We start from the raw sequence: 27,729 nt of genomic DNA, 5'->3' as shown, positions 1-27,729 counted from the left end.
TAACTTTAATGAATCAAAAATACCTTAAAATACTTATATTCGCACTAATAACAAGTGCACTTTTCTTGGTAGAAAAAAAATATGAGACCTTTTTGCTCAATATGTTGAAACATATTCCTAAATTAAGTAAATGCTAGTGGCATTATCTTGACATAAAGAAATAAATTATTACTTTAAAAAAGTACTTTTATACTTGTGGGTGTAGTTGACATAGCTTTGGAACAGTTGATATTCTAGTTTCAAGCATGTTTTACTCAATATAGGTCATGACATCTCAGCAACAAGCTGTAATATCTTACTGAGATCATCCATCCATCCATCCATCATCTTCCGCTTATCCGAGGTCGGGTCGCGGGGGCAACAGCCTAAGCAGGGAAACCTAGACTTCCCTCTCCCCAGCCACTTCGTCTAGCTCTTCCCGGGGGATCCCGAGGCGTTCCCAGGCCAGCCGGGAGACATAGTCTTCCCAACGTGTCCTGGGTCTTCCCCGTGGCCTCCTACCGGTTGGACGTGCCCTAAACACCTCCCTAGGGAGGCGTTCGGGTGGCATTTAGGACCAAAACTTCTGACATAAAATCTGCTTTGTGAGAATAATTATCTTATCAGACATAAAATAAGCAAATATCACCCTTATTTGAGATATTTATTCTTACTTAGTTTTTCTGTTTTTGCAGTGTGGTAAATCTGAGCTGACATTGCTTGACACGATAAGTAATGAATAATTCTACTTGTAATCACAGTATTAAAAATAATGTTCAAAATATAAAACAATCTCGTGCTTTTTTAATCCATCCATCCGTTTTCTACCACAATTGTTCAAGAAGTTGCGTTAATGGTAAGAAGTTATTTATTTGTTATTGGTTAGTGTGTGGCTTGCCCTCCTGGAGGTTCTTCAGACCACCAAGCACCGACATGAGAGCCTGTTTCAGGGTTACAATATTGTTTTATTTTTCAATAAGTCTGTCAGTTGCTTTCCAGCAATTGTCTTTTTCTCTTTTGTTCTCGCTCGCACTCTGGCTCCACCCTCAACCTCGTCTCTCCTCCTGGCTGCTGCTTATAACATAGCGACAGGTGATTATATAATAAGGCCCAGGTGGGCCATCTACGCACCTGTCGCTGATTTCAAGGCCGGTCCTGGCACACCCCGCTTCGCTGCAGGTCCACAGGCCATGCCCCCTCCACAGTTAGCTGCAGAATAACAATTTTATTACAAAGAATAAGAGACTTATTATACTTTAGAAATGTTGGTCTTACTTAAAAATGCAAGCGTTTTGTTGTGTTCAGTGTTAAAAAAAATATATGGCTCTTACAGAAATACATTTTGAAATATTTGGCTTCTTGGCTCTCTCAGCCAAAAAGGTTCCCGACCCCTGCAATAGAGTATAAGTCACATTTTTTGTGGAAGTTTATATGATAAAATCCAACCCCAAGAATAGACATTTGAAAGGCAATTTAAAATAAATAAAGAAGAGTGAAAAACAGGCTGAATAAGTGTAAGTAATATGACGCATAAATAGCGAACTAAGAACTTGCCTGGTTTCTCGCTTACTCCAAACTTTCTTTGCCGTTTTCTGCTGCGTATTTCACTACTTCCAGCTTGTAACCAGCAGTATATGATTTCCTTTTCGGTGCCATTTTTGTTCAGCCGTTCTCAGGGTTTCTAAGTTATGCGCAATGCTTGTTTCCTTACAGAAAAACACGACTGATGAAGTGACAGACTATTATTGAAAAATTAACGTCTGCGACCAATTTTATTTTTGATTTTTGTCGACAATTCCGAAAAATCGTTGCACCGTCAATCAACTGACACCGAGATATGCAGCACCTTTTCCATCAAACTAATGTCAGTATGCGCTTTTACTGGGATGCCGTTGGATGCATTTTTACAAACAAACACTTTTTGTCAAAAACAGGAGAAATACTGTACAATAATATTCTAATTAAAAAAATCAGGACCAACAATTAACTAAAATAAGGTTAGGGGAAGGAGGGGGGGGGGATTCTTTTTTTATTTTATTTTTTTTTTGTCATGAAAAAGGGAGTTTTTTTGGGTTGGTACACTAATTGTAAGTGTATTTTGTGTTTTTTATGTTGATTTAATAAATTGTTTTTTAAATTTTTTTTTTAAATGAATAAAAAATTCTTCTGCGGCCCAGTACCAATCGAGCCACGGCCCGGTGGTTGGAGACCACCGTTTTACATGAATGAGATAAATAATATTATTTGATATTTTACGGTAATGTGTTAATAATTTCACACATAAATCGCTCGAGAGTATACGTCGCACCCCCGGCCAAACTATGAAAAAAACTGCGATTTATAATCCGAAAAATACCGTACATAAAAAAAAAAATCTGTCATGTCTTTCATAATGATTGTGAACGATAGGCAAAATTCCAAATAAAGTGCAGTTCCCCTTCAAATACATTTTTGCCAGTCTGCCATTCCAGAAACACCATTTCCAGCTTCCACACAATCTTTAAGAGATCTGTCAAAAATGATAGTCCTGCAACTAATGATTTGCATCTGTTGGTCTATTACCTTTTTCTAATGACCGGCATTGATTGGAATAAGACAGGATTCACAGTAGTGCTGATAACTTCCACATTTTCATATTTACATTTTGGAGTTGAAAAATAAAGTCTTCCTTTCAAATACGACATGAAAGTGGTTGATTTTTGGCAACTTATTTGTCCGGCTTCCAAACTTGTTTTTATACACTTTACAAAGAAATACATTGACGGCAAACACCGTAGCTCGCTATTTTGCGTGTGCTAGCTTTCTGAGACTCTTATTTTGTTAGGGCAGGCAGGATGGAGCAGCACTTTTATTGTGACGACAGGAACTGTGCTGTCGGTCCTTAGGTTTTTGGCGACATATACGGTGCGAGTCTGTTGAATAAAAACGTGTTTCTAGCCTTCCTGTCAGTCGTTTTTCCCCCCAAATATCTAACACTATTACCCAACTCATATGGAAACGGGATTTGTAGAATGCAAAAAAACTAAAATTTTTGTCATCTTGTTTCTCATTAAGATTGTGAACGATAGACGACATTCCAAAAAAAGTGCAGTTCCCCCTTAAGTGATCATAAATGTAAAATTGAGAGTAAACATTTTGACAATTTTGAGTTTTGTGAAGTGAATTATATTTATATAGCGCTTTTCTCTAGTGACTCAAAGTGCTTTACATAGTGAAATCCAATATCTAAGTTGCATTCAAACCAGTGTGGGTGGCACTTGGAGCAGGTGGGTAAAGTGTCTTGCCCAAGGACACAACGGCATTGTCTAGGATGGCGGAAGCGGGAATCAAACCTGAAACTATGGCGTCACATTAGTGCCAAAAATCCAAGCGCATTAAAACTGTTATCGCGCGCTGATTCTCCACTTCGCGCGCGGCACCCTTTTGCGCGCGCGCGGCCCTTTTTTGCGTGCGTGCGGTGCCTATGTGTGCGCGCCGTCTTCGTTTTGGCACTTTGTGGGCGGTTATTCTTACACGGCCCCTCCTTTCTGATTGGTCAGGCGAAAATCGCTCAGGGCCAATCAGAAGTATAGCAGGGCGGGTCATCGTCAATACGTATCAAAATTATACAGCTCTTGTCGACAAACAAATTCTAAAAAGTCCAAATTTAATGGAGTTATGGAAAATGCCAATTGAATTTGATCTAAAAGTCTTTGAAGAAGGTAATGTCTCATCTGCTGAGAGAACATCACATTGTTAATGAAGTCTCAAGATCAATATCTCTCTTTTCATACACATACAACCAGTCCACAGATGTCAGTCAATGATGGAAACTATATTTTCAAATATGTTTTCTTTCCTCTCTTGTCTGTTTTAAAAAATATTTTTATTTATCTAATATTTGTATATGTAAATATTGAATGTATGCCACAATGGGGGACTTAATTTTCTTTCCTCTATCTACTTTAAGTTTACACCAGAGTCTACCCGAATCCACTTATCCATGTGTACTTCATATCAGGACCACATGATTAGCATATGGGCCTAATTATTGATGTTATGATTGCAATTACTATTTTAGTAGAATAATGAATGACAGGTTATCACTACAATTAATAAATATGGTTTTAATATTACTATAAAAAGTATTTACGATTCTGCAAACAACTCAAACAATGGAAAATTAGATATCAGCCCAGACCAGTACAGATGGCAGAGTTAAAAATATGTATTTAAAAAAACAACAAAAAAAGCTAGCTCCATACATTAGGCAAATTAAATCTGAGAGATAATAGTGTAAGACTTACTTGTTCAGCCATGATAGCCCCATGAAAACCTGACATTTATAACAAATCAAACTGTTTGGAAATGAGTTGAAAATTGAGCAAGTTATGGTTATGTAAATAGTACATGTTCCTTGACAACTATGTACTGGGCGTGGCCAGCTGCCTGAGGTAAGATGGCCGCCATGTTGTCATTGACTGACAGCGCTCAGAGCCAATCAGAAAGAAGGGGCTGTCTAACCATTCCCGCCCCCAAAGTGCCAAAACAAACATGAGAGCGCGAGGAGAGATGCTAGACCAAGACGGAGCACGCACATATAGGTACCGCGCGCGCGCAAAAAGGCGAATCGCGCGCGCTAAGGCACCACACGCGTGCAAAAGGGTGTCGCGCGCGATAACAGTTTTTATGCGCTGGGATTTTTGGCATTAATGTGACGCCATACGGAACCCTTAAGTTGCTGGCATGGCCACTCTACCAACCGAGCTATAGCACCCAAAAAAAGATAAAAAAGATAAAATGGTCACATACACTTCAGCTCGCTTAAAAAAAGTTAAAGTTAAAGTACCAATGATTGTCACACACACACTAGGTGTGGCGAAACTATTCTCTGTATTTGACCCATCACCCTTGACCACCCCCTGGAAGGTGAGGGGAGCAGTGAGCAACAGCGGTGGCTGCGCCCGGGAATTATTTTGGGTGTTTTAACCCCCAATTCCAACCCTTGATGAGTGTCAAGCAGGGAGGTAATTGGTCCCATTTTCATAGTCTTTGGTATGACTCGGCCAGGGTTTGAACTCACAACCTACAAATCAGGAATTTACTCTTTGTGTTGTCTAATGTGTGTCCTTCTTGCTGTTATTGTAGTTAGAGATTCAAGATTGTTTTTATATATTTAATAATTAGCATGGCTCACAATTGTACAAAACTGTAAAGTTAAGCAGATTGTCCAAAAAACACTTACTTAATTCAACAGAAATAATTATAATAACACACACTTATTAGATTTGACGTTAAACTGTAATACATGTCGTATCCATAAATGTAGGTTTTGTTTTTCCAACTTTTTTGCTGTCATCAATTACTAGATTCAGCACAGGTAATAATTTATTGGACCTGCCTTCCATTACTTGCAGTAGGCATTATGTGGCGTTTAAAAAACTAAATTACCTTTCATTTTAAACTGCTGTAAATGTCATATTCTTACATTGGCTCAGCATCATGAGTCATTTTAAAACTTCAAATGATGAATGATAGTTTGATGTACCTTTAGTGAATGCATAAAATGATATTTTCCCTCCCATATACTAAAATGTCTTTGCCGCAGAGACCTTCCCCAATATGGACACAAGCAGTGGCAGTCCTACTTTGGGCGGACATTTGATGTTTACACCAAGCTGTGGAAATTTCAGCAACAGCACAGGTGATTGTCTTTATTTTTATCTGTGGTCATTTTGCATGTCTTGTCTCTTGTTTTTAATTTAGAAGTTTTAGTTTCCAGTTTTCCTAAAAAAATACAAAATAAAAAAATCAGGTTACAGTGGGAAGTAGTGAGAGAAATTTGCGATTCTGAAACGTATCGCCATTCGGACGTTGACAATTGTAAATCCATTGTTTTCCATACATTCGTTCGTGGAGGTTCGTCAATGATAAATTGAGGGCCAAAACAAATTCCCACAAAAATGCACAAAAAAAACCCTAAATAGTGGCTAACTTTTTTATTCCATTTTTAATTTGGCTTTATTAGAAGGAAACATGGCTTCACGGTGTCAGAAGGGTTAGTGCATCTGCCTCACAATACGAAGGTCCTGAGTAGTCCTGGGTTCCATCCCAGGCTTGGGATCTTTCATGGGGTTTGTAGAATGCAAAAAAATTAAACCTTGCACCTGGGGATAGGTACACTAAACACTAAATTGGCCCTAGTGTGTGAATGTGAGTGTGACTGTTGTCTGTCTATCTGTGTTGGCCCTGCGATGGGGTGGCGACTTGTCCAGGGTGTACCCCGCCTTCTGCCCAATTGTAGCTGAGATAGGCACCAGCGCCCCCCGCGACCCCAAAGGGAATAAGCGGTAGAAAATGGATTGCTGGATGGATGGATAGAAGGTAACATTTCACCTTACAGGTGATACTGTATATGTGCTGCCCTCTTTTTCAATCATGTTCCACATAATATTGACCACTTTAGTTGTTTTAAAATTTGAGTTTGAAGTTTGACCAACAGCCTACCTTAGCTGCTAGTCAGCAGTGCAGTGCACAATCAGATTCAGAATAGTTTGTTTTGCCATTGTTTGAGAACGGGTTCACAAACTAGGAATTTAACTTGGTGCAATCGTGCAACATAAAACACATATAACAGAGAATAGAATAACATGAGCTATCAGATCTTGTTATTGTTCATGTGCCTGACCAATAACAAGATCTGATAGCTCAGTTACAGCTCATGTTATTCTATTCTGTGTTACATGTGTTTTATAGTGCACGATTACACCAAGAAATGCTTGAGCGCCACCACAAATTCCTCCGAAAATGCAAAAAACCCCCTAAAAAGTGGCTAACTTTTTGGATATTTTTTTTATTTGACCTTATAAAAAGGTAACATTTCACCTTGCAGGTGATATGTGCTGCCCTCTCTTTCAATCATATTCCACAGAAAATTGACAACATTATTTGTTTTAAAATTTGAGTTTGAGGTTACAGCAGGCTGGCCTAGTAGTACAAGGTTAATGGTTAATATTCGCTTTTACAAAAATGTTATGCTCTATGCCTGTAAGTAGAAATGCATTTGCAGTTATAATTTGTCTGGTTGAAATCTCATTTGTTAATCGTTTGTACAAGTTTAAAATGAATGTAATGCAAAAAAAGATTGGCCATTGTATGTAAGCATTAAGCTGGTGGCATAAATGTCAAACTGTGTCCTGTATTATTTTTCAGTTTATACCAGATCGTATTGTTGATTAAACATAATTCTTACATGTATGTGCACTTCAAGTGTATGTTCATGATTTTCTTTTGTGTGTTTACTTTTACAGTAACTTAATAAACAACTTTTTGGGGGGGAATTTTGCCTTTAAATCACACGAACGTATGTTTCTTTAAATGCATTCTAACCCATAAATAAAAGTCAAGGGGAGGTCCTATGGGCAGAATCAGAGGATATCTGTCCAAAAACACCACCAATTCCCCATTTGTATTTCGTGACCTGAATATTAACCAAGTATTAGTGATGTTATTATAAGCGCTAACGTTAAGGACCTATTTTCAGCAGCACATTGTCTCAGAGAGCTGACTTCCTTATGCTGCTGTATTGACGTCACCAGCTGGTGAGGTGCTTCTCTCCCTTGGAGCTTGTGAAAGTTAATTTTAGATGATATATCAGGCCACTCACCCAGATAGTAAAAAGGTGAGCACATAGTCCTAATAGTTGGTCAACTTTGACAGCCAATTTAGACACGGTAATGACGAAAAAGACCCGAAAAGACACTTGCTTTCACCCCATTTTTTCTTTACAAGGATTATGAGTCATTCTTCATCTAAACAAAAATATATATCAATATCCTAGTGAGAGCAGACATTGTACAGTAAGTGATGTTTTATTATGTTTATTGTCTCTCATGAAGTCTGCAGTCAGTAATAATCAGTGATGTTGAAGGAAGGAAGGAAAAAGGAGGTAAAAAGAAGGAAAAACGTTATGCATTTGTGAAATTAATGCGCCGCAAAATAGTGAAAAGTAGGCAAAATATGTAAATATTACATGTTATTATGAATGTGTTTGTTATTCCATTAAATTTGTACTTGCATTGTATATACCAGTGGTTCTCAAATGGGGCTACGCGTACCCCTTGGGGTACTTGAAGGTACGTGAGATTTTTAAAAAATATTTTAAAAGTAGCAACAATTCAAAAATCCTTTATAAATATATTTATTGAATAATACTTCAACAAAATATGAATGTAAGTTCATAAACTGCGAAAAGAAATGCAACAATGCAGTATTTAGTGTTGACAGCTAGACATGTTCCATAAATATGGTTTATGTTTAAAATATTATTTTTTTGTGAAGACATTTTTAGAATTAAGTTCATGAATCCAGATGGATCCATATTACAATCCCCAAAGAGGGCACTTTAAGATGATGATTACTTCTATGTGTAGAAATATTTATTTATAATTGAATCACTTGTTTATTTTTCAACAAGTTTTTTGTTATTTTTATATTGTTTTTTCCAAATAGTTCAAGAAAGACCACTACAAATGAGCAATATTTTGCAGTGTTATACAATTTAATAAATCAGAAACTGATGACATAGTGCTGTATTTTACTTCTTTATCTCTTTTTTTCAACCAAAAATGCTTTGCTTTGATTAGGGGGTACTTGAATTCAAAAAATGTTCACAGGGGGTACATCACTGAAAAAAGGTTGAGAACCACTGGTATATACAAAACCTTGAGGGAGGAGTTTGGATGGTTTTCAAGCACTTTATAGGCCGATTAGAGCGACTACCATAAGCGCCATAGTAAGCAGACTTTTTCTGGCATTTTCTCTTTGAGTTAGAATGCATTAAAAACAGAAAAAAACATAAAAATTGCGAGCTTGTCTCACTTAATGATTTTGAATCAGGCAAAATTCCCAAAAAGTGCAGTTTCCCTTCAAGTTGAAAGTTTTCTCATCTCCATTTCAAAGGACTGTTTATTTATCTGCTAAACTAACATTCATGGAGGGCAAAACAGTGTATGTAAATAAACCACGGTTGTACAAAGTGCAATCTCTTTCATTGAAAATAAACACCAACAATTGAAAAATAGAGCAAAACATTACAATGTAACAAGAAAAATATATGTTGACACCAATAACTGATAACACAAATTTGTCGCACAGATTTTTCTTTAAAATTACAAAAACTACATGTCCAGATACTGTTTTGTTTTTTTTGTCTTTTTGAAAAACAATACATGCGCTGCAAATGATATAAAGATGACATCTTGATACCGCCCAGCCCCATCTACAAATAGATTGATGTTCTGTGGAAACACTGAAATCAATTTCCTAGTGCCCTAATTTCAATTGTTTTAATCAGATAAATTCAGTAATACAGGCGGTTCTAAAATGTGGAACTAAGAAGTCTGAAGAAAGTGCATGTAGTTGCTGTCCCCTAGAATGACATATAATCACCCACTGTTTCTGTACTTTGAAGGTATTGCAAACAAATTACTTCATGGTATACACACATTCATTCATAGATTTTATATAATTTTATTACAGGCAGATTCTGGACAACCGCTATGGCTTGAAGAGATGGCAGATTGGGGAAGTTGCATCCAAAATTGGGCAGCTATACTACCACTACTAGTAAGTTATGCAAATATTTTTTTCCGAGTGCCAGATGTTTTTGTTGTGTATGTATTTTTACTAAATTGAAATAGTCCTATGTACAATGGTTGTTTGTTTTAAAATGAACATTTAAAGGGAATTTTGTATTTGACTAAAAAATAATACAAATTAGTCCCAACAATGTGTTTTGCATTTCTTTCCCTTACTTTTGTCAAAGCTAGTTTTTGACAAACCCCAAGATGCATAGAAGGAGGCAGGCATTTTCTAAGTAAACATAATTTAATTAAAATACTAAGACAAAAAACAAACAAAGGTTACAAACAAAAAGCACACACGTGGGCGGATAACAAACTAAGGGAGCTAGCACTGGAGCTAGAAAACAAAAAGGAACTTAGCATGGAAGCTAGCAGAATCGAGCAGGAAACAGAAGTCGTACATGAAGTATAAAAACAAACTTGGAAGCAGGGAACAAAATGCAGTAAGCTAAAAACCGCAATCAAATAAAGCTTACAGCAACGCTGCATTGACAAAACATGACACGACAGGTAGCAACGACAAGAGCGACATGGACATTTCAATTCAATAATCCAGCATTGACTGGATGGGAAGACAGGTCTAAATAGGAGCAGACTGATTGACACCAGGTGTGGCCAAGTGCCAATCAGCCGCAGCTGAGGGGGAACACAGATCTCAGGAAGAAAGACAGGAAACCAACAAAATAAGAGCGCTGACAGGAAACACTAGACACACAGAGGAAACAAAGACAAATGCAGAGGAAAAAACTAAAACTTAGTCAAACTGTGCCTGACAACTTTACAGGTAGAACAAGTATTATATAAATGGAATCTAATATTACTACAGTGTAACCTCGATTGGTTCTTGAACATTTGTATATCATAAAGTTAGTATAGTGAATCGTATGTTCCGCTTAAGAAACAATTTAGATACGAATAATGGCTTCCAGCCTCTACAAAAGTCCATATTTTAGTGAAGGTTTTTACCCCGCGACCCCGAAAGGGAATAAGCGGTAGAAAATGGATGGATGGATAAAGTGCTATACAGTACTGCAGTGTTCACAAACCTTTTTTGCACCACAAACCGGTTTAATGTAGGCATTTTTTTCAGGGACCGGCTTTCTGCTTGTGCCAGATAAATACAGCAAAAATAAGTGCATGAAAAATATAACTCACTGTAACGCTGACTTTGTGGGAGCCCCGGGCCTGTTTCTTTGCAATGAGATCCCTAGCAGGTTGCTGTCAACCTGCCGGGGGACTGCAGATGGAAATCAGCCTATGGCTACAGTTTGTCACATTTATATTTTATCTGTTCATAAAGGTGCTTTGTATCATGTCACAAAGTTATGACAAATATAACAAATGGCAACTTCCTATGAGGAGTTTTATTGTACATCTATAAACAAGGGTATTGGTGTGTTTAGTGGGACAGGCGAAAGTTAAGTCAGAAAAAATGCGTCCATCCGTCCATCCATTTTCTACCGCTTGTCTCGTTCGGGGTCGCGAGAGTGCTGGAGCCTATCTCAGCTGCATTCGGGCGGAAGGCGGGGTACACCCTGAACAAGTCGCCACCTCATCACAGGGCCAACACAGATAGACAGAGTCATTTATAAATTATTTAGTGTTTCTCTGCGGCCTGGTAGTAAATGCGTCACGGACCAGTGGTTGGTCCATACTTTCTATATACCGTAATTTTCTGACTATAAGTCGTGTTTTTTTGTAGTTTGGCCGGGGGTGAGACTTTGCCAAACTATAAAAAAAAAATATATACCTATATATAGATATGTATATTTTTTTGATTTTTATTTATTTTTTATTTTTTTGGGACTGTGAAGAAGACTGCGACTTATAGTCCGAAAAATACAGTATTAAAAAAGTGTAAACACAACAACATGCTGAATACTCTGATCTGATAACACAAACATCATACAATCGTTAACTTTAACAACCACATTGCTACAAATATAATCATTTAAAAAAAGTCAAATGTACCCACATTAACAATGGCAGAGAACTGACGAGAAAGGAGCAGACAGAAGGAGAAGGAACAGGGCGAGTGGAGCGGAGGGGCATGTCTGCGTGTTTGTGCTCTGGAACAAGGGAACTGATGGTGTCTTCTCCTCTGCTTGGATATAATTCTGTTCTGGTATCTTTTCCCCAAAAAAAGACTGGCTTTATCACAATTTAAACCTGCTGTGGTTACTTCCTGTACTGTGGTCATGCTTGTGAGCGCCATTAATGGATTTCTCGGAAATAGTCTTATTTTTACTCCACAACAATTCCCTCCTTCTTTCTACGCTGGTCAGTTCAGTTTTTGAGACTCTCAAAATTGACAAAACTTGTCAAAAAAAATAAGAAAAGGCACACATGCTGGTGTGTTGAGACAGGAGACCTCCAGCGCAGCAAGTGAAGTGGAAGGCTCTGTCTCCTCCAAAAAATGTTGGTGCCTGAATGAAGACATGGTTTGCACACAGAGGCATGTTCAAAAACTGATTGTCCTCAAATTTCTTCCAGATAAATTCAAACAAAACGGAAACTCTGATAATTGCTCCCGATAAAAAGATCCCCCTGATCAAAAACTCCCTTGGTGCTCCGGGTGCATCTGTTAAAAGCAGCCTCAGAAACTTTGGGCTTGTGTTGGATCTTTGGAGGGTCACTGTCGTCAACTGACCAAATCTCAGAAATATTTCTAAAGTGAGAAATTGGTATACTGTTTAGAGCTGGTTGTATAAGGACTCCAAACTCGGCTCTTTCAGCAGCAGATCTCCAAACCATGACATCAGACAAAAAAGATAAAAACCGATTCAATAAAAGCCTGATGAAATAAAATCATCATAGATTTTTCAACATGAGGGAATGACAATTTCCTTAGACATTGAAAACGTTGCATACAGCATCACAGTTATTCTTAAAATTCAAACTATTGTCAATAATGGTCCAAAGATATTTATAGGATTGCACAACTTTGACAGTTTGTCCCTTTAAAGTGGTTCCCTCATGAGTAATTCCTGCCTGCCTTCTAAAACTAGTAATCATATTTTTTGTTTTAAGATTGTTCACCTGTATGTATGATGCATCACACCGCCATCAACAATAGGCCCATGTTTGTACACATTGCCCTCAAGGAGACCGACAAATATTGTGTCATCTGCATACTTTTATATAGTCAGATTTTTAAAAGTCGTGTTGAAAGCAAACGGGCACCTATTTCACTGCAGGGGTTTAAAAAGAAAATGAAGCAGAGTATGTATGTTGTCCTCCACTCCACTTTTAAGCCTACAAGCAAACTGCACTGGATCAAGAGCATGTTTCATGTTTTTTTTTTTTTTACAAATTCTGATCGCACCAGCCTTTCAATAGTTTTCATTAGCAGAGAGGTCATGGCTATAGGTCTAAAATCATTTAAAATGTTAGGACGACTGGATTTGCTGGCCCCACTATGGACTGGACTATCACACTATTATGTTAGATCCACTACGGACTGGACTATCACACTATTATGTTAGATCCACTATGGACTGGACTATCACACTATTATGTTAGATCCACTATGGACTGGACTCTCCCAATATTATGATAGAGCTACTATGGACTGGATTCTCACAATATTAGATAGATCCACTCGACGTCCATTGCACCGGTTGACCAGGGGCGGGTCCCCACATCTCCGGTCCCCTCCAAGGTTTCTCATTGTCATCCCATTGGGTTAAGCTTTTTCTTGCCTTGATGATGTGGGATCTGAGCCGAGGATGTCGTTAAGTTTGGGACTGAGTTCTCGTATTTCCTTACGAAAATCAAGAGGGACGGCGTGGTGCAGTGGGAGAGTGGCCGTGCGCAACCCGAGGGTCCCTGATTCAATCACCACCTAGTACCAACCTCGTCATGTCCGTTGTGTCCTGAGCAAGACACTTCACCCTTGCTCCTGATGGGTGCTGGTTTGCGCCTTGCATGGCAGCTCCCTCCATCAGTGTGTGAATGTGTGTGTGAATGGGTAAATGTGGAAGTAGTGTCAAAGCGCTTTGAATACCTTGAAGGTAGAAAAGCGCTATACAAGTACAACCCATTTATCATTTATTTGGTTATGAAAACAATAAGGACTTTAGCAAAATCAGAGTCAGTACTAAAATTACTTAAAGTTAAATGTGCACTAGTGTTTACGTTATGGGCGGCGGCTAAAGTTTTCATGTTGGACCATGCTGACCCAAGGTTGTTGGCAGTCATTTTGTCTTCCATTTAGGACTAGTAGCCCTGTTTTGCTTCCAAAATTTAAATGTTCAGCTACTTGGAAGCCAACTAAAATCTGACACAGAACTCAATTGAAAAGCAATTATCCTTTTCTGCATGCTGGACTTTACTGACTTTATGACCCATGGCTTGTTATTCGGATGGATTTTAACCCTTTTAGTACAAACCCTGTTTCCATATGAGTTGGGAAATTGTGTTAGATGTAAATATAAACGGAATACAATGATTTGCAAATACATTTCAACCCATATTCAGTTGAATATGCTACAAAGACAACTTATTTGATGTTGAAACTGATAAACATTTTTTTTTTGTTGCAAATAATTAACTTTAGAATTTGATGCCAGCAACACGTGACAAAGAATTTGGGAAAGGTGGCAATAAATACTGATAAAGTTGAGGAATGCTCATCAAAAACTTATTTGGAAGATCCCACAGGTGTGGAGGCTAATTGGAAACAGGTGGGTGCCATGATTGATTAACGTGGACCCCGACTTAAACAAGTTGAAAAACTTATTCGGGTGTTACCATTTAGTGGTCAATTGTACGGAATATGTACTGTACTGTGCAATCTACTAATAAAAGTATCAATCAATCAATCAATTGGGTATAAAAACATCTTTCCAAAAAATGCTCAGTCTTTCACAAGAAAGGATGGGGCAAGGTACACCCCTTCGTCCGCAACTGCGTGAGCAAATAGTCAAACAGTTTAAGAACAACGTTTCTCAAAGGGCAATTGCAAGAAATTTAGGGATTTCAACATCTATGGTCCATAATATCATCAAAAGGTTCAGAGAATCTGGAGAAATCACTCCACGTAGGCGGAAACCAACATTGAATGACCGTGACCTTCGATCCCTCTGTATTATACTTGGGATCCAGGGTATTAAAAACCGACATCAATCTCTAAAGGATATCACCACATGGGCTCAAGAACACTTCGGAAAACCACTGTCACTAAATACAGTTGGTCGCTACATCTTTAAGTGCAAGTTAAAGCTCTACTATGCAAAGCGAAAGCCATTTATCAACAACATCCAGAAACGCCGCCGGCTTCTCTGGGCCCGAGATCATCTAAGATGGACTCATGCAATGTGGAAAAGTGTTCTGTGGTCTGACGAGTCCACATTTCAAATTGTTTTTGGAAACTGTGTTCTCCTGAACAAAGAGGAAAAGAACCATCCGTATTGTTATAGGCGCAAAGTTGAAAAGCCAGCATCTGTGATGGTATGGGGGTGCATTAGTGCCCAAGGCATGGGTAACTTACACATCTGTGAAGGCACTATTAATGCTGAAAGGTACATACAGGTTTTGGAGCAACATATGTTGCCATCCAAGCAACGTTATCATGGACACCCCTGCTTATTTCAACAAGACAATGCCAAGCCACGTGTTACAACAGCGTGGCTTCATAGTAAAAGAGTGTGTGTACTAGACTGGCCTGCCTCTAGTCCAGACCTGCCCATTGAAAACTTGTAGCGCATTATGAAGCCTAAAATACGACAACAGAGACCCCTTCCTTGTGAAAGACTAAGGATTTTTTTTGGAAGCTGTGTTTTTACTCAATCATGGCACCCACCTGTTCCCAATTAGCCTGCACGCTTGTGGGATGTTCCAAATAAGTGTTTGATCAGCATTCCTCAACTTTATCAGTATTTATTGCCACCTTTCCCAACTTCTTTGTCATGTGTTGCTGGCATCAAATTCTAAAGTTAATGATTATTTGCACAAAAAAAATGTTTATCAGTTTGAACATCAAATATGTTGTCTTTGTAGCATATTCAACTGAATATGGGTTGAAAATGATTTGCAAATCATTGTATTTCGTTTATATTTACATTTAACACAATTTTCCAAGGGCTTCACGGTGGCAGAGGGGTTAGTGCGTCTGCCTCACAATACGAAGGTCCTGCAGTCCTGGGTTCAAATCCAGGCTCGGGATCTTTCTGTGTGGAGTTTGCATGTTCTCCCCGTGAATGCGTGGGTTCCCTCCGGGTACTCCGGCTTCCTCCCACTTCCAAAGACATGCACCTGGGGATAGGTTGATTGGCAACACTAAATTGGCCCTAGTGTGTGAATGTGAGTGTGAATGTTGTCTGTCTATTTGTGTTGGCCCTGCGATGAGGTGGCGACTTGTCCAGGGTGTACCCCGCCTTCCGCCCGATTGTAGCTGAGATAGGCGCCAGCGCCCCCTGCTACCCCAAAAAGGGAATAAGCGGTAGAAAATGGATGGATGGATGGACAATTTTCCAACTCATATGGAAACGGGATTTGTAGAAATAATCCTATCTCTAAAAAAGGCAGAATACTGTATGAGCAAATGAAATCAGTACGTTCATCCAAGTAATTCAAAGACTGTTTGAACACACCCTAGTCAGTGCAGTCAAGGCATTCCTGCAGGGAGAGCACATATTCTTCTGACCACACTTTCACCGCCCTGGTTTTCACTTTTTAAACAAGTCTTGTAGATGTGCAGAAGCTGTGTGTAGTTATAATCCGCTGATCCCGAAGTGGGAAGAGGGAGGAATTTAAAAGCGTCTTTAAATGACCCATAACAAAGATCCAAGGTTTTGTCCCGCCTGGTTGGAGTTTTTTCGGGTTACATGGTTAAAATCCCCCATTATAAAATTGGCAGCCTCAGGCGAAATAGATTGCAGTTTATGAATGTCATGAAAGACGATATGTCTGAAGCAGAAGCAGCATATGCCTTTGGGTGGCTGTAAACAGTCGTTAAAAAAAGTTGAGGAAACTCACGTGGCGGATGAAAGGGGCGCGGCGACCGCGACAAAAGTTCAACATCAGGCGTGCAGATTTGATCCCTGATAGTCATAGAGCTGCAGTATTGTTTGTTGATATACAAACAGACCATGTCTCCTTGTGTCTTCCCCGTCACGTCAGCCTTGCGGTCAAGACGGAAGGAAACCCAAAGCCATCGATGAGCAGGTCCAAATTCTATTCTTGGTCCATGATAATATAACATCAAATCCTTTAAAACAAACTTTGGCAATTGAGATGTGACATTTGTCACGCGAGTCAGACAAGCAAAGTAAAGCTGCAGCAGTGCGTCTCTGGAGTAAACATACCATATCCTTGCTGTATTGACAGCACAGCTGACATTTGTCGCAAGTAAATAATGAGAAATAAGCCAAAGCAGGGCCAGATAAAGGAGATCAATTCCAGTCAGCAGCAGCAATGTAAAACTCACAACTCACAAAAAACACAAAAGCACGTAGAGACAATTAATACAGGTATAAAGACATAATAACAGAAACTTGTCTTTGGTTTTATTGGTTTTAATGCACTTCCAATGTGTCGGTTTAATGAGCAGCTTCCCAAGTGTTCAATAGCGTATACACTACTGCCATGTAGTGTCTCAAAATCTGCAAAAACCTTCAAATCTACTTTATTTAATTACCTCTCGCCGCACTCATCCTACCTGGATACCGGACACCTTCTCTGATGTTATTAAGTTGTAAAATAATTTACTGTATTTATTGACAGGCTTGAATAAGTCATGAAAACTATCAATAATTATCAATATCAATCAATATAAAAAAAATGTATATCATGTTACACTTGTTAGCCGTATCGCCCAGCTCTACAGCAGATTATTTTACATTTTTACAACATTGGAAAGCATTAGTAAAATGGAAGTTTCGCCGAGGGTGAGAGAACCCCTGTATATTACTGGTTTAGAATGACCAAAGGTATAGATGTGCGTGTCCAAGTTAAAGGAAATGGCTGGCTGTTTTCTTCTGTATTGGATTTATTACAATCTTTGCAAGCCTGGTAACAAAATGCTGCCAATATTACATACAGAAAATATATCATGAAACATTCAAATATAAATTTAATACACTGAGGACATATGCAAAGGACATTTAAATGAGCTCCAATATACCTACAAACGAGGCATAATGATGCAATATGTACATGAAGCTGGCTTAAATAGCATGTTACCATCGGTTAGCTCACAGTCATGCACTGACCAAATATGCCTGATAAGCACTCCACAGAAGTCAATAACATCAAAAGAGCTCACGTTTTTGCATTCACGCACAGCATAAAAAGTTTGGTGGACAAAATGAGACAAAGGAGTTGTATAAAAGACGTCTTTCTGTGACAAAGTCAGAGAAGGTTGTACATGTAAACAAACTACGGTGAGTTCAATAGCCACCAATTAGTAGGACAAAACAGCGCTCAACAGATACTCTCATTATCTCAGGTTTAATGTAAACAGTGGGATTTCTAGCAATTAAGAAGGTTTGTGTCATCTTTGTCCTCCTACTGAAACCATATTAAAATCAAAAATATATTGTTTTATTATTATTTTATTATGTATTATTATATTATTTGTATTTTTTACTATATAATTACTATTATTTGTTATTCTATTATTATTATTATTTATCTTTTTCCGTTTTCATACATTTTTGAAAAAGCTCCAGGGAGCCACTAGGGTGGCGCGGGTTGCCGACCCCCGCCCTAAATGTATTTTAAGTAGTGAACTATATTCTAAAACTGTTCTAAAAGTTTTCTTCTCTCTAAACTTTGACAGCCTACGTACATCCGAAACAAGTTACCTGAATGAGGCATTTTCTTTCTACTCGGCCATCCGCCAGCGGTCCTACTACTATCAGGTCAACAAAGAGGACAGGTTTGTTAAAAATGTGCAGACAGGATCAAATTTTCTTTGCATGCATGACTTACAATATTTAAAAAAAAGGTCTCCACCTGGGTTTACAAAAAGGTAAGAGCCCCCCATTGGATAATTACTGCATGGATGATTCAACCCAGTAAGGAGCTACTTGTTTGTTAAACAATCATATCGAAAGACACATCCTGTGGTCGGGTCACATTATTGCCATGCATCAAACCTGAGAAAACTTCAAAGGACATTGCTGAAACCCCAAAAATCGCCTAAAAGCATAACTTTTTGGGAATTTTGCCCATCATCAACTATTCCTATGTAAGACAAGAACACAAATGTCTTTACTTTTTCAGTGAGTTCGTTATTGTGAAAATATGCTTGCACAAGGCGGTTAACAATGCAGGTAATGGGAATTTGTATACCGCCAATAAAAAAAATTGTCTTAAAAAAAAAATCCCAGTAAGTTTATTATACATGCTGTAACCATGTAGTAACTAGCTTTTCATGATACAATTTAATATTTGCACTATTTTAGTTATTTTAAGCATTACGAGAACCTTTTTCCTGAGTGAATATTTGATGAAATACTAAATACAGTATATACCAGTGTTTCTCAACCTTTTTTCAGTGATGTACCCCCTGTGAATATATTTTTAATTCAAGTACCCCCTAATCAGAGCAAAGCATTTTTGGTTGAAAAAAGAGATAAAGAAGTAAAATACAGCACTATGTCATCAGTTTCTGATGTATTAAATTGTATAACATAGCAAAATATTGCTCATTTGTAGTGGTCTTTCTTGAACTATTTGGAAAAAAAGATATAAAAATAACTAGTGATTCAATTATAAAAAAAGATTTCTACACATAGATGTAATCATCAACTTAAGGTGCCCTCTTTGGGGATTTTAATAGAGATCCATCTGGATTCATGAACTTAATACTAAACATTTCTTCACAAAAAAAATATATTTAACATCAGTATTTATGGAACATGTCCACAAAAAATCTAGCTGTCAACACTGAATATTGCATTGTTGCATTTGTTTTCAGTTTATGAACTTACATTCATATTTTGTTGAAGTATTATTCAATAAGTATATTTATAAAGTATTTTTGAATTGTTGCTATTTTCAGAATATTTTTAAAAAATCTCAAGTACCCCTTGGCATACCTTCAAGTACCCCCAGGGGTACGCGTACCCCCATTTGAGAACCACTGGTATATACAATATACTGCTCCTTGGTGGCAAGGCCCCGGGGGATGGATGAGATCCGCCCGGAGTTCCTTTTGGCTCTGGATGCTGCGGGGCTGTCTTGGTTGACAATACTCTGCAGCATCGCGTGGACATCGGGAGCGGTACTTCTGGATTGGCAGACCGGGGTGGTGGTTCCTCTTTATAAGAAGGGGGACCGGAGGATGTGTTCCAACTATCGTGCGATCACACTCTTCAGCCTCCCCGGTAAGGTCTATTCAAGTGTACTGGAGAGGAGGCTACGCCGGATAGTCGAACCTCGGATTCAGGAGGAACAGTGTGGTTTTCGTCCTGGTTGTGGAACAGTGGACTAGCTCTATACTCTCGGCAGAGTCTTTGAGGGTGCATGGGAGTTTGCCCAACCAGTCTACATGTGCTTTGTGGACTTGTAGAAGGCATTTGACCGTGTGGGGAGTGCTCAGAGAGTAAGGGGTGGCGGACTGCCTTATTGTGGCGGTCCGCTCCCTGTATGATCAGTGTTAGAGCTTGGTCCGCATTTCCAGTAAGTCGGACCTGTTTTCAGTGAGGGTTGGACTCCGCCAAGGCTGTCCTTTGTCACCGATTTCTGTTCATAACTTTTATGGACAGAATTTCTAGGCGCAGTCAGGGCGCTGAGGGGATCCGGTTTTGTGGCTGCAGGATTAGGTCTCTGCTTTTTGCAGATGATCTGGTCATGATGGCTTCATCTGGCCAAGATCTTCAGCTCTCACTGGATTAGTTCACAGCAGAGTGTGAAGCGACTGGTATGAGAATCAGCACCTCCAAGTCCGAGTCCATGGTCCTCGCCCCGAAAAGGGTGGAGTGCCATCTCCGGGTTGGGGAGGAGGTCTTGCCCGAAGCGGAGGAGTTCAAGTCTTGTTAACGAGTGAGGGAAGAGTGGATCTTGAGGTCAACAGGAGGATCGGTGCGGCGTCTTCAGTAATGCGGACGCAGTATCGATCCGTTGTGGTGAAGAAGGAGCTGAGCCGGAAGGCAAAGCTCTTATTTACCGGTCGATCTACGTTCCCATCCTCACCTATGGTCATGAGCTTTGGGTTTTGACCAAAAGTACAAGATCATGGGTACAAGCGGCCGAAATGAGTTTTCTCCGCTGGGTCGCGGGGCTCTCCCTTAGAGATAGGGTGAGAAGCTCTGCCATCCAGGAGGAGCTCAAAGTAAAGCCGCTACTTCTCCACATCGAGAGGAACCAGATGAGGTTGTTTGGGCATCAGGTCAGGATGCCAGCCGAACGCCTCCCTAAGGGTGTATCGGGCACGTCCGACCGGTAGGAGGCCACGGGGAAGACCCAGGACACGTTGGGAAGACTATGTCACCCGGCTGGCCTGGGAACGCCTCGGTATCCCCCGGGAAGAGCTGGACGATGTGGCTGGGGAGAGGAAAGTCTGGGCTTCTCCACTTAGGCTACTGCCCCCGCGACCCGGCCTCAGATAAGCGGAAGAAGATGGATAGATGGAGTATATACAATATATTCTTGAAATATTATGCTGTGTGTGTAGTAAATATATTGCATATATTTTTGAAGTTAAGCCCTTAAATAAATAAGCTTTCAATAATTCTGATATTCATTAAGATACATCTGTAAATATACAGTAAAGGAGTTTTTCACAATTTCCCCATATAAAATTGTAAGAAATAAAATTCACTTTTTCATCATTACAATTTCTGACATAATCTGCATGAATATTACTTGAAATATACAATATTTATTTTCTATACCTACCTAACGTTCAAATTTCTTCTCCTTTTTTTTAGGCCAGAATTGGTTGTGAAGAAACTTCGATATTACGCCCGATATATAGTTGTCTGTTTGCTGCTCAACAAGATGGACCTAGTCAAAGTTTTGGTCAAGGTACAACCCTATTTTTTGAGTTGCATGTTTTTACCAATTTTCCCTATTTAATAAATAGGGGAGCATGATGATTTTTTTTTTGTAAATATTAATGCTCTCAAATAAGTTTAAAGGCTAGGGAGTTGGAAATAAATCCTATATTTAATATTTTAAGTTTCTGAAAAATACTGCTCACTCTTGTAAAGGCTGAATTGCAGTCAATGCCGCCAAGAGTTGTGTAACTTATATACTGCACATACTAATACAACAAAGAGTCTGGATATTACTTTTCTCATTGAAATCCTAATGACAGGGTGCTTAATGTTGCCTTCTGACTGCTGTTGATGGAACTACGGGGCACTATGTCCTTTTTGGTGACCTTTGCACTTTGAGGCCTTAGCAGCATTCCTTTTTACCCTTTTTTGATAATAATTTCTTCGGTTATCTGTGAGTTAGAGTTTTGTTTTTTAAGTTGACTCCAACTTGACAATAGTAAGACATTTTATTAGCTTTAGGTGAATGTGATTGAGTTCTTATTTTACAAAGTCTACTATCAAACACTAAAAGTGCAAAACAATATTGTTGGTATTTTTTTAAACTCACTTTTCTATTTGTTCACTTTTATCTTTTACCTGCAGGAGTTATCGGAAGAAATCGAAGATTACACGCAACGATTCAACACTGAGGATCAGTTGGAATGGAACTTGGTTTTACAAGAGGTGGCATCATTTGTAGAGGTAAGGAACTGAAAAAAAATTACACCTGCAAGTGTTGTAAGGAACCGACAAAAAAAAAAAACTAAATATTTTTAACGTTACGTTATGATCACTGCTTGGAACTGTACCTACCTCGGTCCTTTAGTAGTTGTTTGGTACAGTAAGGGAGCGAAATGTAAAACATAGTTTGGTGATTTTTTTTTTTTTAAATGGAAAATTAACACTTCTGATAACTCATTGAAATCACAATATTGATATATCGGACTTCTTTAATGTCTACGAGCTGAATTGTGTTTTTTTTTCCAAACAGGCAGACCCTGTGGTACTACTGAACGACAACAATTGTGTCACGGTCATCAGCTATCGCCTACAGGAGGGAAGTGTGCCTCCCTTGGAACAAGGCATGGTGGTTGGGCAGCTTGTCCTTGCAGATGCACTAATCATTGGCAACTCTAACAGCCAGGTCACCCCCTACTCAATTTGATGTCTTTTGTTTCAAATCAGTTCCGTTCCTAGCCCGTGATTAAGTTGAGCTTTAGTGTAGGTAAATTATACCTAAATCAATTCCTAAGTAACTCACACTGTGATTAGAACTCTTGCTGTATGAAATACAGTACCGCATTTTTTGGAGTATTAGTCGCTCCGGAGTATAAGTCGCACCTGCCGAAAATGCATAATAAAGAAGGAAAGAAACATATATAAGTTGCACTGGAGTATAAGTCACATTTTTGTAGAAATTTATTTGATAAAACCCAACACCAAGAATAGACATTTGAAAGGCAATTTAAAGTAAATAAAGAATAGTGAACAACAGGCTGAATAAGTGTAAGTTATATAACGCATAAATAACCAACTGAGAAGGTGCCTGGTATGTTAACGTAACATATTATGGTAAGAGTCATTCAAATAACTATAACATATAGAACATGCTATACGTTTACCAAACAATCTGTCACTCCTAATCGATAAATCCGATGAAATCTTCTTCCTTGATGTCGCTTCTAAACAACTCTGCCAACTCCAAAGGTATGCGCCGCTTCCTCTTGTCGTTTTCTGCTGCATATTTCACTACGTCCAGCTTATAATCTGCAGCAAATGATTTCCCTTTCGGTGCCATTTTTGTTCAGCCCTTCTCAGTTTTTATAAGTTACCGCCAACAATGAAATGATCCGTTTTAATAGCTACGGCTGTAGCATATAGCAGTTAACATTCCATGACCCACAATGCACTTCTTCCATGAACCTCCCCCGCCGAATTCTTATTGGTTGACGTGTGTGTGACGATTGCTGACATTTTCTTCGTCTCTTCGAGATAAGTAATATTATTTGATATTTTACAGTAATGTGTTAATAATTTCACACATCAGTCGCTCCGGAGTATATGTCGCACCCCCGGCCAAACTATGTAAAAAAACTGCGACTTATAGTCCGAAAAATACGCTAATTATAAAGAGAACAAGTTCTTGCTTTTTTTCATGTTGTCTTGCAGGCCTTTCTATCCTCTTAAAATAATGTCTAGGCTACTCAGGAAGGATGACCTTCGATAGCTTTTATCTTTAATGGTGGACTCGACAGTCGAGCGATTGGGACCAAAAGAGAGGCCATTATTGATTAGTTGTACGAACATGTGATGTTTTTCTTTCTCATTGTGGCTGTATATAGGCAGTCAGTGTATTCTTCCACCCAGCACTGGGCACACACTGCATTGTTGGGCTGTGTTTGGTGCATATTCTTCCCCCAAATGGTCAGCCAATATAAATATCTTGGGTTAACAATAGATTCAGAGCTTTCCTTCAAAGCCCATATTGGCAAATTGTGTAAAATAATCACGTTTAAATATTTCAAATTTTCATGCCATTTGAAATTAAATGTCAATTGATACTGAAAAATTGTATTTGCATTCGAGGATTTTCAGCCACTTCAACTCTTGCCTTACCAGCTGGTCTCAGGCTGGTCAGAGTTTAAAAAACCCCATTGGAAATCTTTTACAAACAAGCAATTAAAGTTATGGATAAAACAACCTAGGCACTATCATCACTTTGCCATTCTAAAAAAATACAGTATTTTAAACTGGGGCAGTCTTCACACATTTGCAGACTTAAACCTGACCTGTAAAGTACTTCATGAATTGGCTCCAGATCCTCTGGCAGAGTTCATCAGCCAAAGAAACAGCCGTGATTGTGTCACCAGAGGCTCCTGGTCAGAAAGGAGTGCAAATGTGTAGAACTCAGTGCCTGAGGAGAATAAACTGGTCACAACGTAAAAGGCCTTCACAAAAAAATAAAAGATGAGCCTGTTTTGATGCTTAGACAAATGTTATGATGTGATGTTGTATTTAATATTTTTCTTTTCTTTCAAATTGTTATTATTCTGCGTTTTTTATATCATGGCCAGGGGACTACAGATGAAAATGAGCCTTCTGGCTAATTCTGGCTTTTTTAACCATGTGTAGTCAAGTATTTTATGAAATTGCATTGTCCCTTTTGAAATAAACTAATCTTAATCTTAATCTTGACATAGGCAGCAATTAGTTCACAAGTGAACCTCAAGTTTATATAGCTAAATTACTGTATTTTTGGGACTATAAATCGCAGTTTTTTTCATAGTTTGGCCAGGGGTGCGACTTATACTCAGGAGCGACTTATGTGTAAAATTCTTAACACATTACCGTAAAATATCAAATAATATTATTTATCTCATTCACGTAAGAGACTAGACAAATAAGATTTCATGGGATCTAGCAATTAGGAGTGACAGATAGTTTGGTAAACGTATAGCATGTTCTATATGTTATTGTTATTTGAATGACTATTACCATAATATGTTACGTTAACTAGGGGTGTGGGAAAAAATCGTTCCGAATTTGAATCGCGATTCTCACGTTGTGCGATTCAGAATCAATTCTCTTTTTTTTTTTTATCGTTTTTTAGTTGGTTTTTTTTTTAATCAATCCAACCAAACAATACACAGCAATACCATAACAATGCAATCCAATTCCAAAACCAAACCTGACCCAGCAACACTCAGAACTGCAATAAACAGAGACACAAACACGACACAGAACAAACCAAAAGTAGTGAAACAAAAATGAATATTATCAACAACAGTATCTATATTAGTTATAATTTCAGCATAACAGTGATTAAAAATCCCTCATCGATATTATCATTAGACATTTATAAAAAAAAATAAAAAAAAAGAACAATAGTGTCACAGTGGCTTACACTTGCATCGCATCTCATAAGCTTGACAACACACTGTGTCCAATATTTTCACAAAGATAAAATAAGTCATATTTTTGATTCGTTTAATAGTTAAAACATATTTACATTATTGCAATCAGTTGATAAAACATTGTCCTTTACAATTATAAAAGCTTTTTACAAAAATATACTACTCTGCTTGCATGTCAGCAGACTGGGGTAGATTCTGCTGAAAATCCTATGCATTGAATGAATAGAGAATGCTTTTAAATCGGGAAAAATTTGTTTTTGAATCGAGAATCGTGTTGAATTGAAAAAAAAAAATCGATTTTGAATCGAATCGTGGGACACCCAAAGATTCGCAGCCCTAACGTTAACATACGAGGCACCTTCTCAGTTGGTTATTTATGCGTCATATAACGTACACTTATTCAGCCTGTTATTCACTATTCTTTATTTATTTTAAATTGCCTTTCAAATGTCTATTCTTGGTGTTGGATTTTATCAAATAAATATCCCCAAAAATGTGACTTATACTCCAGTGCGACTTATACATGTTTTTTCCTTCCTTGTTATGCATTTTCGGCAGGTGCGACTTATACTCCGGAGCGATTTATACTCTGAAAAATACGGTACATCTTAATTAATTTGTGGCGGTGCGTCGTAACACGGAACGCTGTTAACTGAGGACCACCTTTAATCTAAAAAATAAGAGGAATTACAGGGTATACGCAGGGTCTTAAAAATTATTTAATCCAACAATTTCAAATGAAGGCCTTTAGTTTCCCTAAAATATCATACAAAGGTCTTAGATACAATTTAAAAAGGTTTTTAAAATCTATTAACGTTACTTTTATTTAAAACATGCATAAACTTCAGTCTTGCTTTCAAATGTTTTGATTCATGAGGACGCCGTAACGTAACTACAAAGCGAAACTAAATTAGACTACCTGTGCTGCCTGATCAGAATTTAACAAGCACACTTGCTGGTGGTGCGCAGCAGTGTGTTTTCACAGTTTACCATAGCAGCCTAGAAAACTTAACGAAAGCCCACAGCAAAGCCAAATGACTTGCATAAGATAGGTAAGTGCAAGTTCAATGATTTGTGGCTCCAGAATGATCAATTAATTGCATGTTTGAAGCCGGTGGATGGAATTATATAAAGTGTTTAGGACCCGGATGTGAAGACATCGAGGCGGTAAGTGTTTGTAAACATGGTGGTGGAAGTGAATGGAATGATAATGAAAATGTCAAAAATCTAGAATGAGTCCGTGTAAAACAGACCACAATTACTTGCACAATTATATAAAGATCAACTTAACGCCCTGAGATCGGTAGGTTGTGAGTTCAAACCCCGGCCAAGTCATACCAAAGACTATAACAATGGGACCCATTACCTCCCTGCTTGGCACTCAGCATCAAGGGTTGGAATTAGGGGTTGAATCACCAAATTGATTCCTGACAGTGGCCACCGCTGCTGCTCACTGCTCCCCTCATCTCCCAGGGGGTGGAACAAGGGGATGGGTCAAATGCAAAGGGTAATTTCACCGCACCTAGTGTGTGTGTGACTATCAGTGGTATTTTAACTTTAAATTTAACTTTCCCGAAGGAGTGTTGTGTGGAGAAAAGTGGCGGCAATTGCCAAAGGAGATCAATATGACATGTTTACTAGTGAAATCTTAGTATTGCATACAGTAAGCACAAACTAATTTATCTGTGGTAATAGTGTACTCCGCAGTATATGGTATCATATATTAGTATCGCATACTGTTGAGCCTACGAGAGATTATTCGTCCAGTTTAGATAGATAGATAGATAGATAGATAGATAGTACTTTATTGATTCCCTCAGGAGAATTCCTTCAGGAAAATTAAAATTCCAGCAGCAGTGTACAGAGTTGAGATCAATTTAAAAAAAAGTAAATAATGGGGGTTTAAAAGGAAACAAAATAGAGAAATATTACAAAAAGAATAAAAACAATGGGAATAACAATATAACAGTAAAATAAGAATATAACAAGACAAAGTAGGCAGTAGTGACCATGTTATGAAAACGTATTGCACTGTTATTGTTTTGCATCCCCTGTCATCCCAGTACCCCCCACCCCCCGCCCCAGAGAGGAGTTGTACAGTCTAATGGCGTGTGGGACAAAGGAGTTCTTGAGTCTATTAGTCCTGCACTTGGGATGAAGCAGTCTAGCACTGAACAGGCTCCTCTGGCTACTGATAACACTATGCAGAGGGTGACTGGCATC

General features: G+C 38.5%; 1 protein-coding gene and 1 long non-coding RNA gene across 4 annotated transcripts in view; one reads left to right on the top strand and one right to left on the bottom strand.

Moving 5' to 3' along the window:
- Nucleotides 1-27,729, top strand: part of scai (suppressor of cancer cell invasion) — a 72,357-nt gene that overhangs the window by 12,433 nt on the left and 32,195 nt on the right. For all 3 annotated transcript variants that reach the window (XR_009802455.1, XM_061876876.1, XM_061876877.1), the window contains exons 3-8: nucleotides 5,567-5,662; nucleotides 9,499-9,585; nucleotides 18,385-18,483; nucleotides 21,482-21,578; nucleotides 22,196-22,294; nucleotides 22,584-22,736. Coding sequence is in view for 2 of the 3 variants with exons in the window: in XM_061876876.1 (XP_061732860.1) it covers nucleotides 5,567-5,662; nucleotides 9,499-9,585; nucleotides 18,385-18,483; nucleotides 21,482-21,578; nucleotides 22,196-22,294; nucleotides 22,584-22,736 (631 nt within the window). In the remaining variant the exon portion in view is untranslated. The remainder of the gene's footprint in view (nucleotides 1-5,566; nucleotides 5,663-9,498; nucleotides 9,586-18,384; nucleotides 18,484-21,481; nucleotides 21,579-22,195; nucleotides 22,295-22,583; nucleotides 22,737-27,729) is intronic.
- LOC133536387 (uncharacterized) lies at nucleotides 641-16,853 on the bottom strand. Its single transcript, XR_009802456.1, has 3 exons — nucleotides 16,581-16,853; nucleotides 1,111-1,188; nucleotides 641-1,050 (listed from the first exon to the last, which is right to left on the bottom strand). It is a non-coding gene; the product is annotated as an uncharacterized LOC133536387 (long non-coding RNA).

Source organism: Nerophis ophidion, linkage group LG17 (assembly GCF_033978795.1).
Source record: "Nerophis ophidion isolate RoL-2023_Sa linkage group LG17, RoL_Noph_v1.0, whole genome shotgun sequence".
In the NCBI taxonomy this organism is placed as follows: domain Eukaryota; kingdom Metazoa; phylum Chordata; class Actinopteri; order Syngnathiformes; family Syngnathidae; genus Nerophis; species Nerophis ophidion.
The sequence above is the reverse complement of the archived record's forward strand: the minus strand, read 5'-3'. Positions and strand labels throughout refer to the sequence as shown.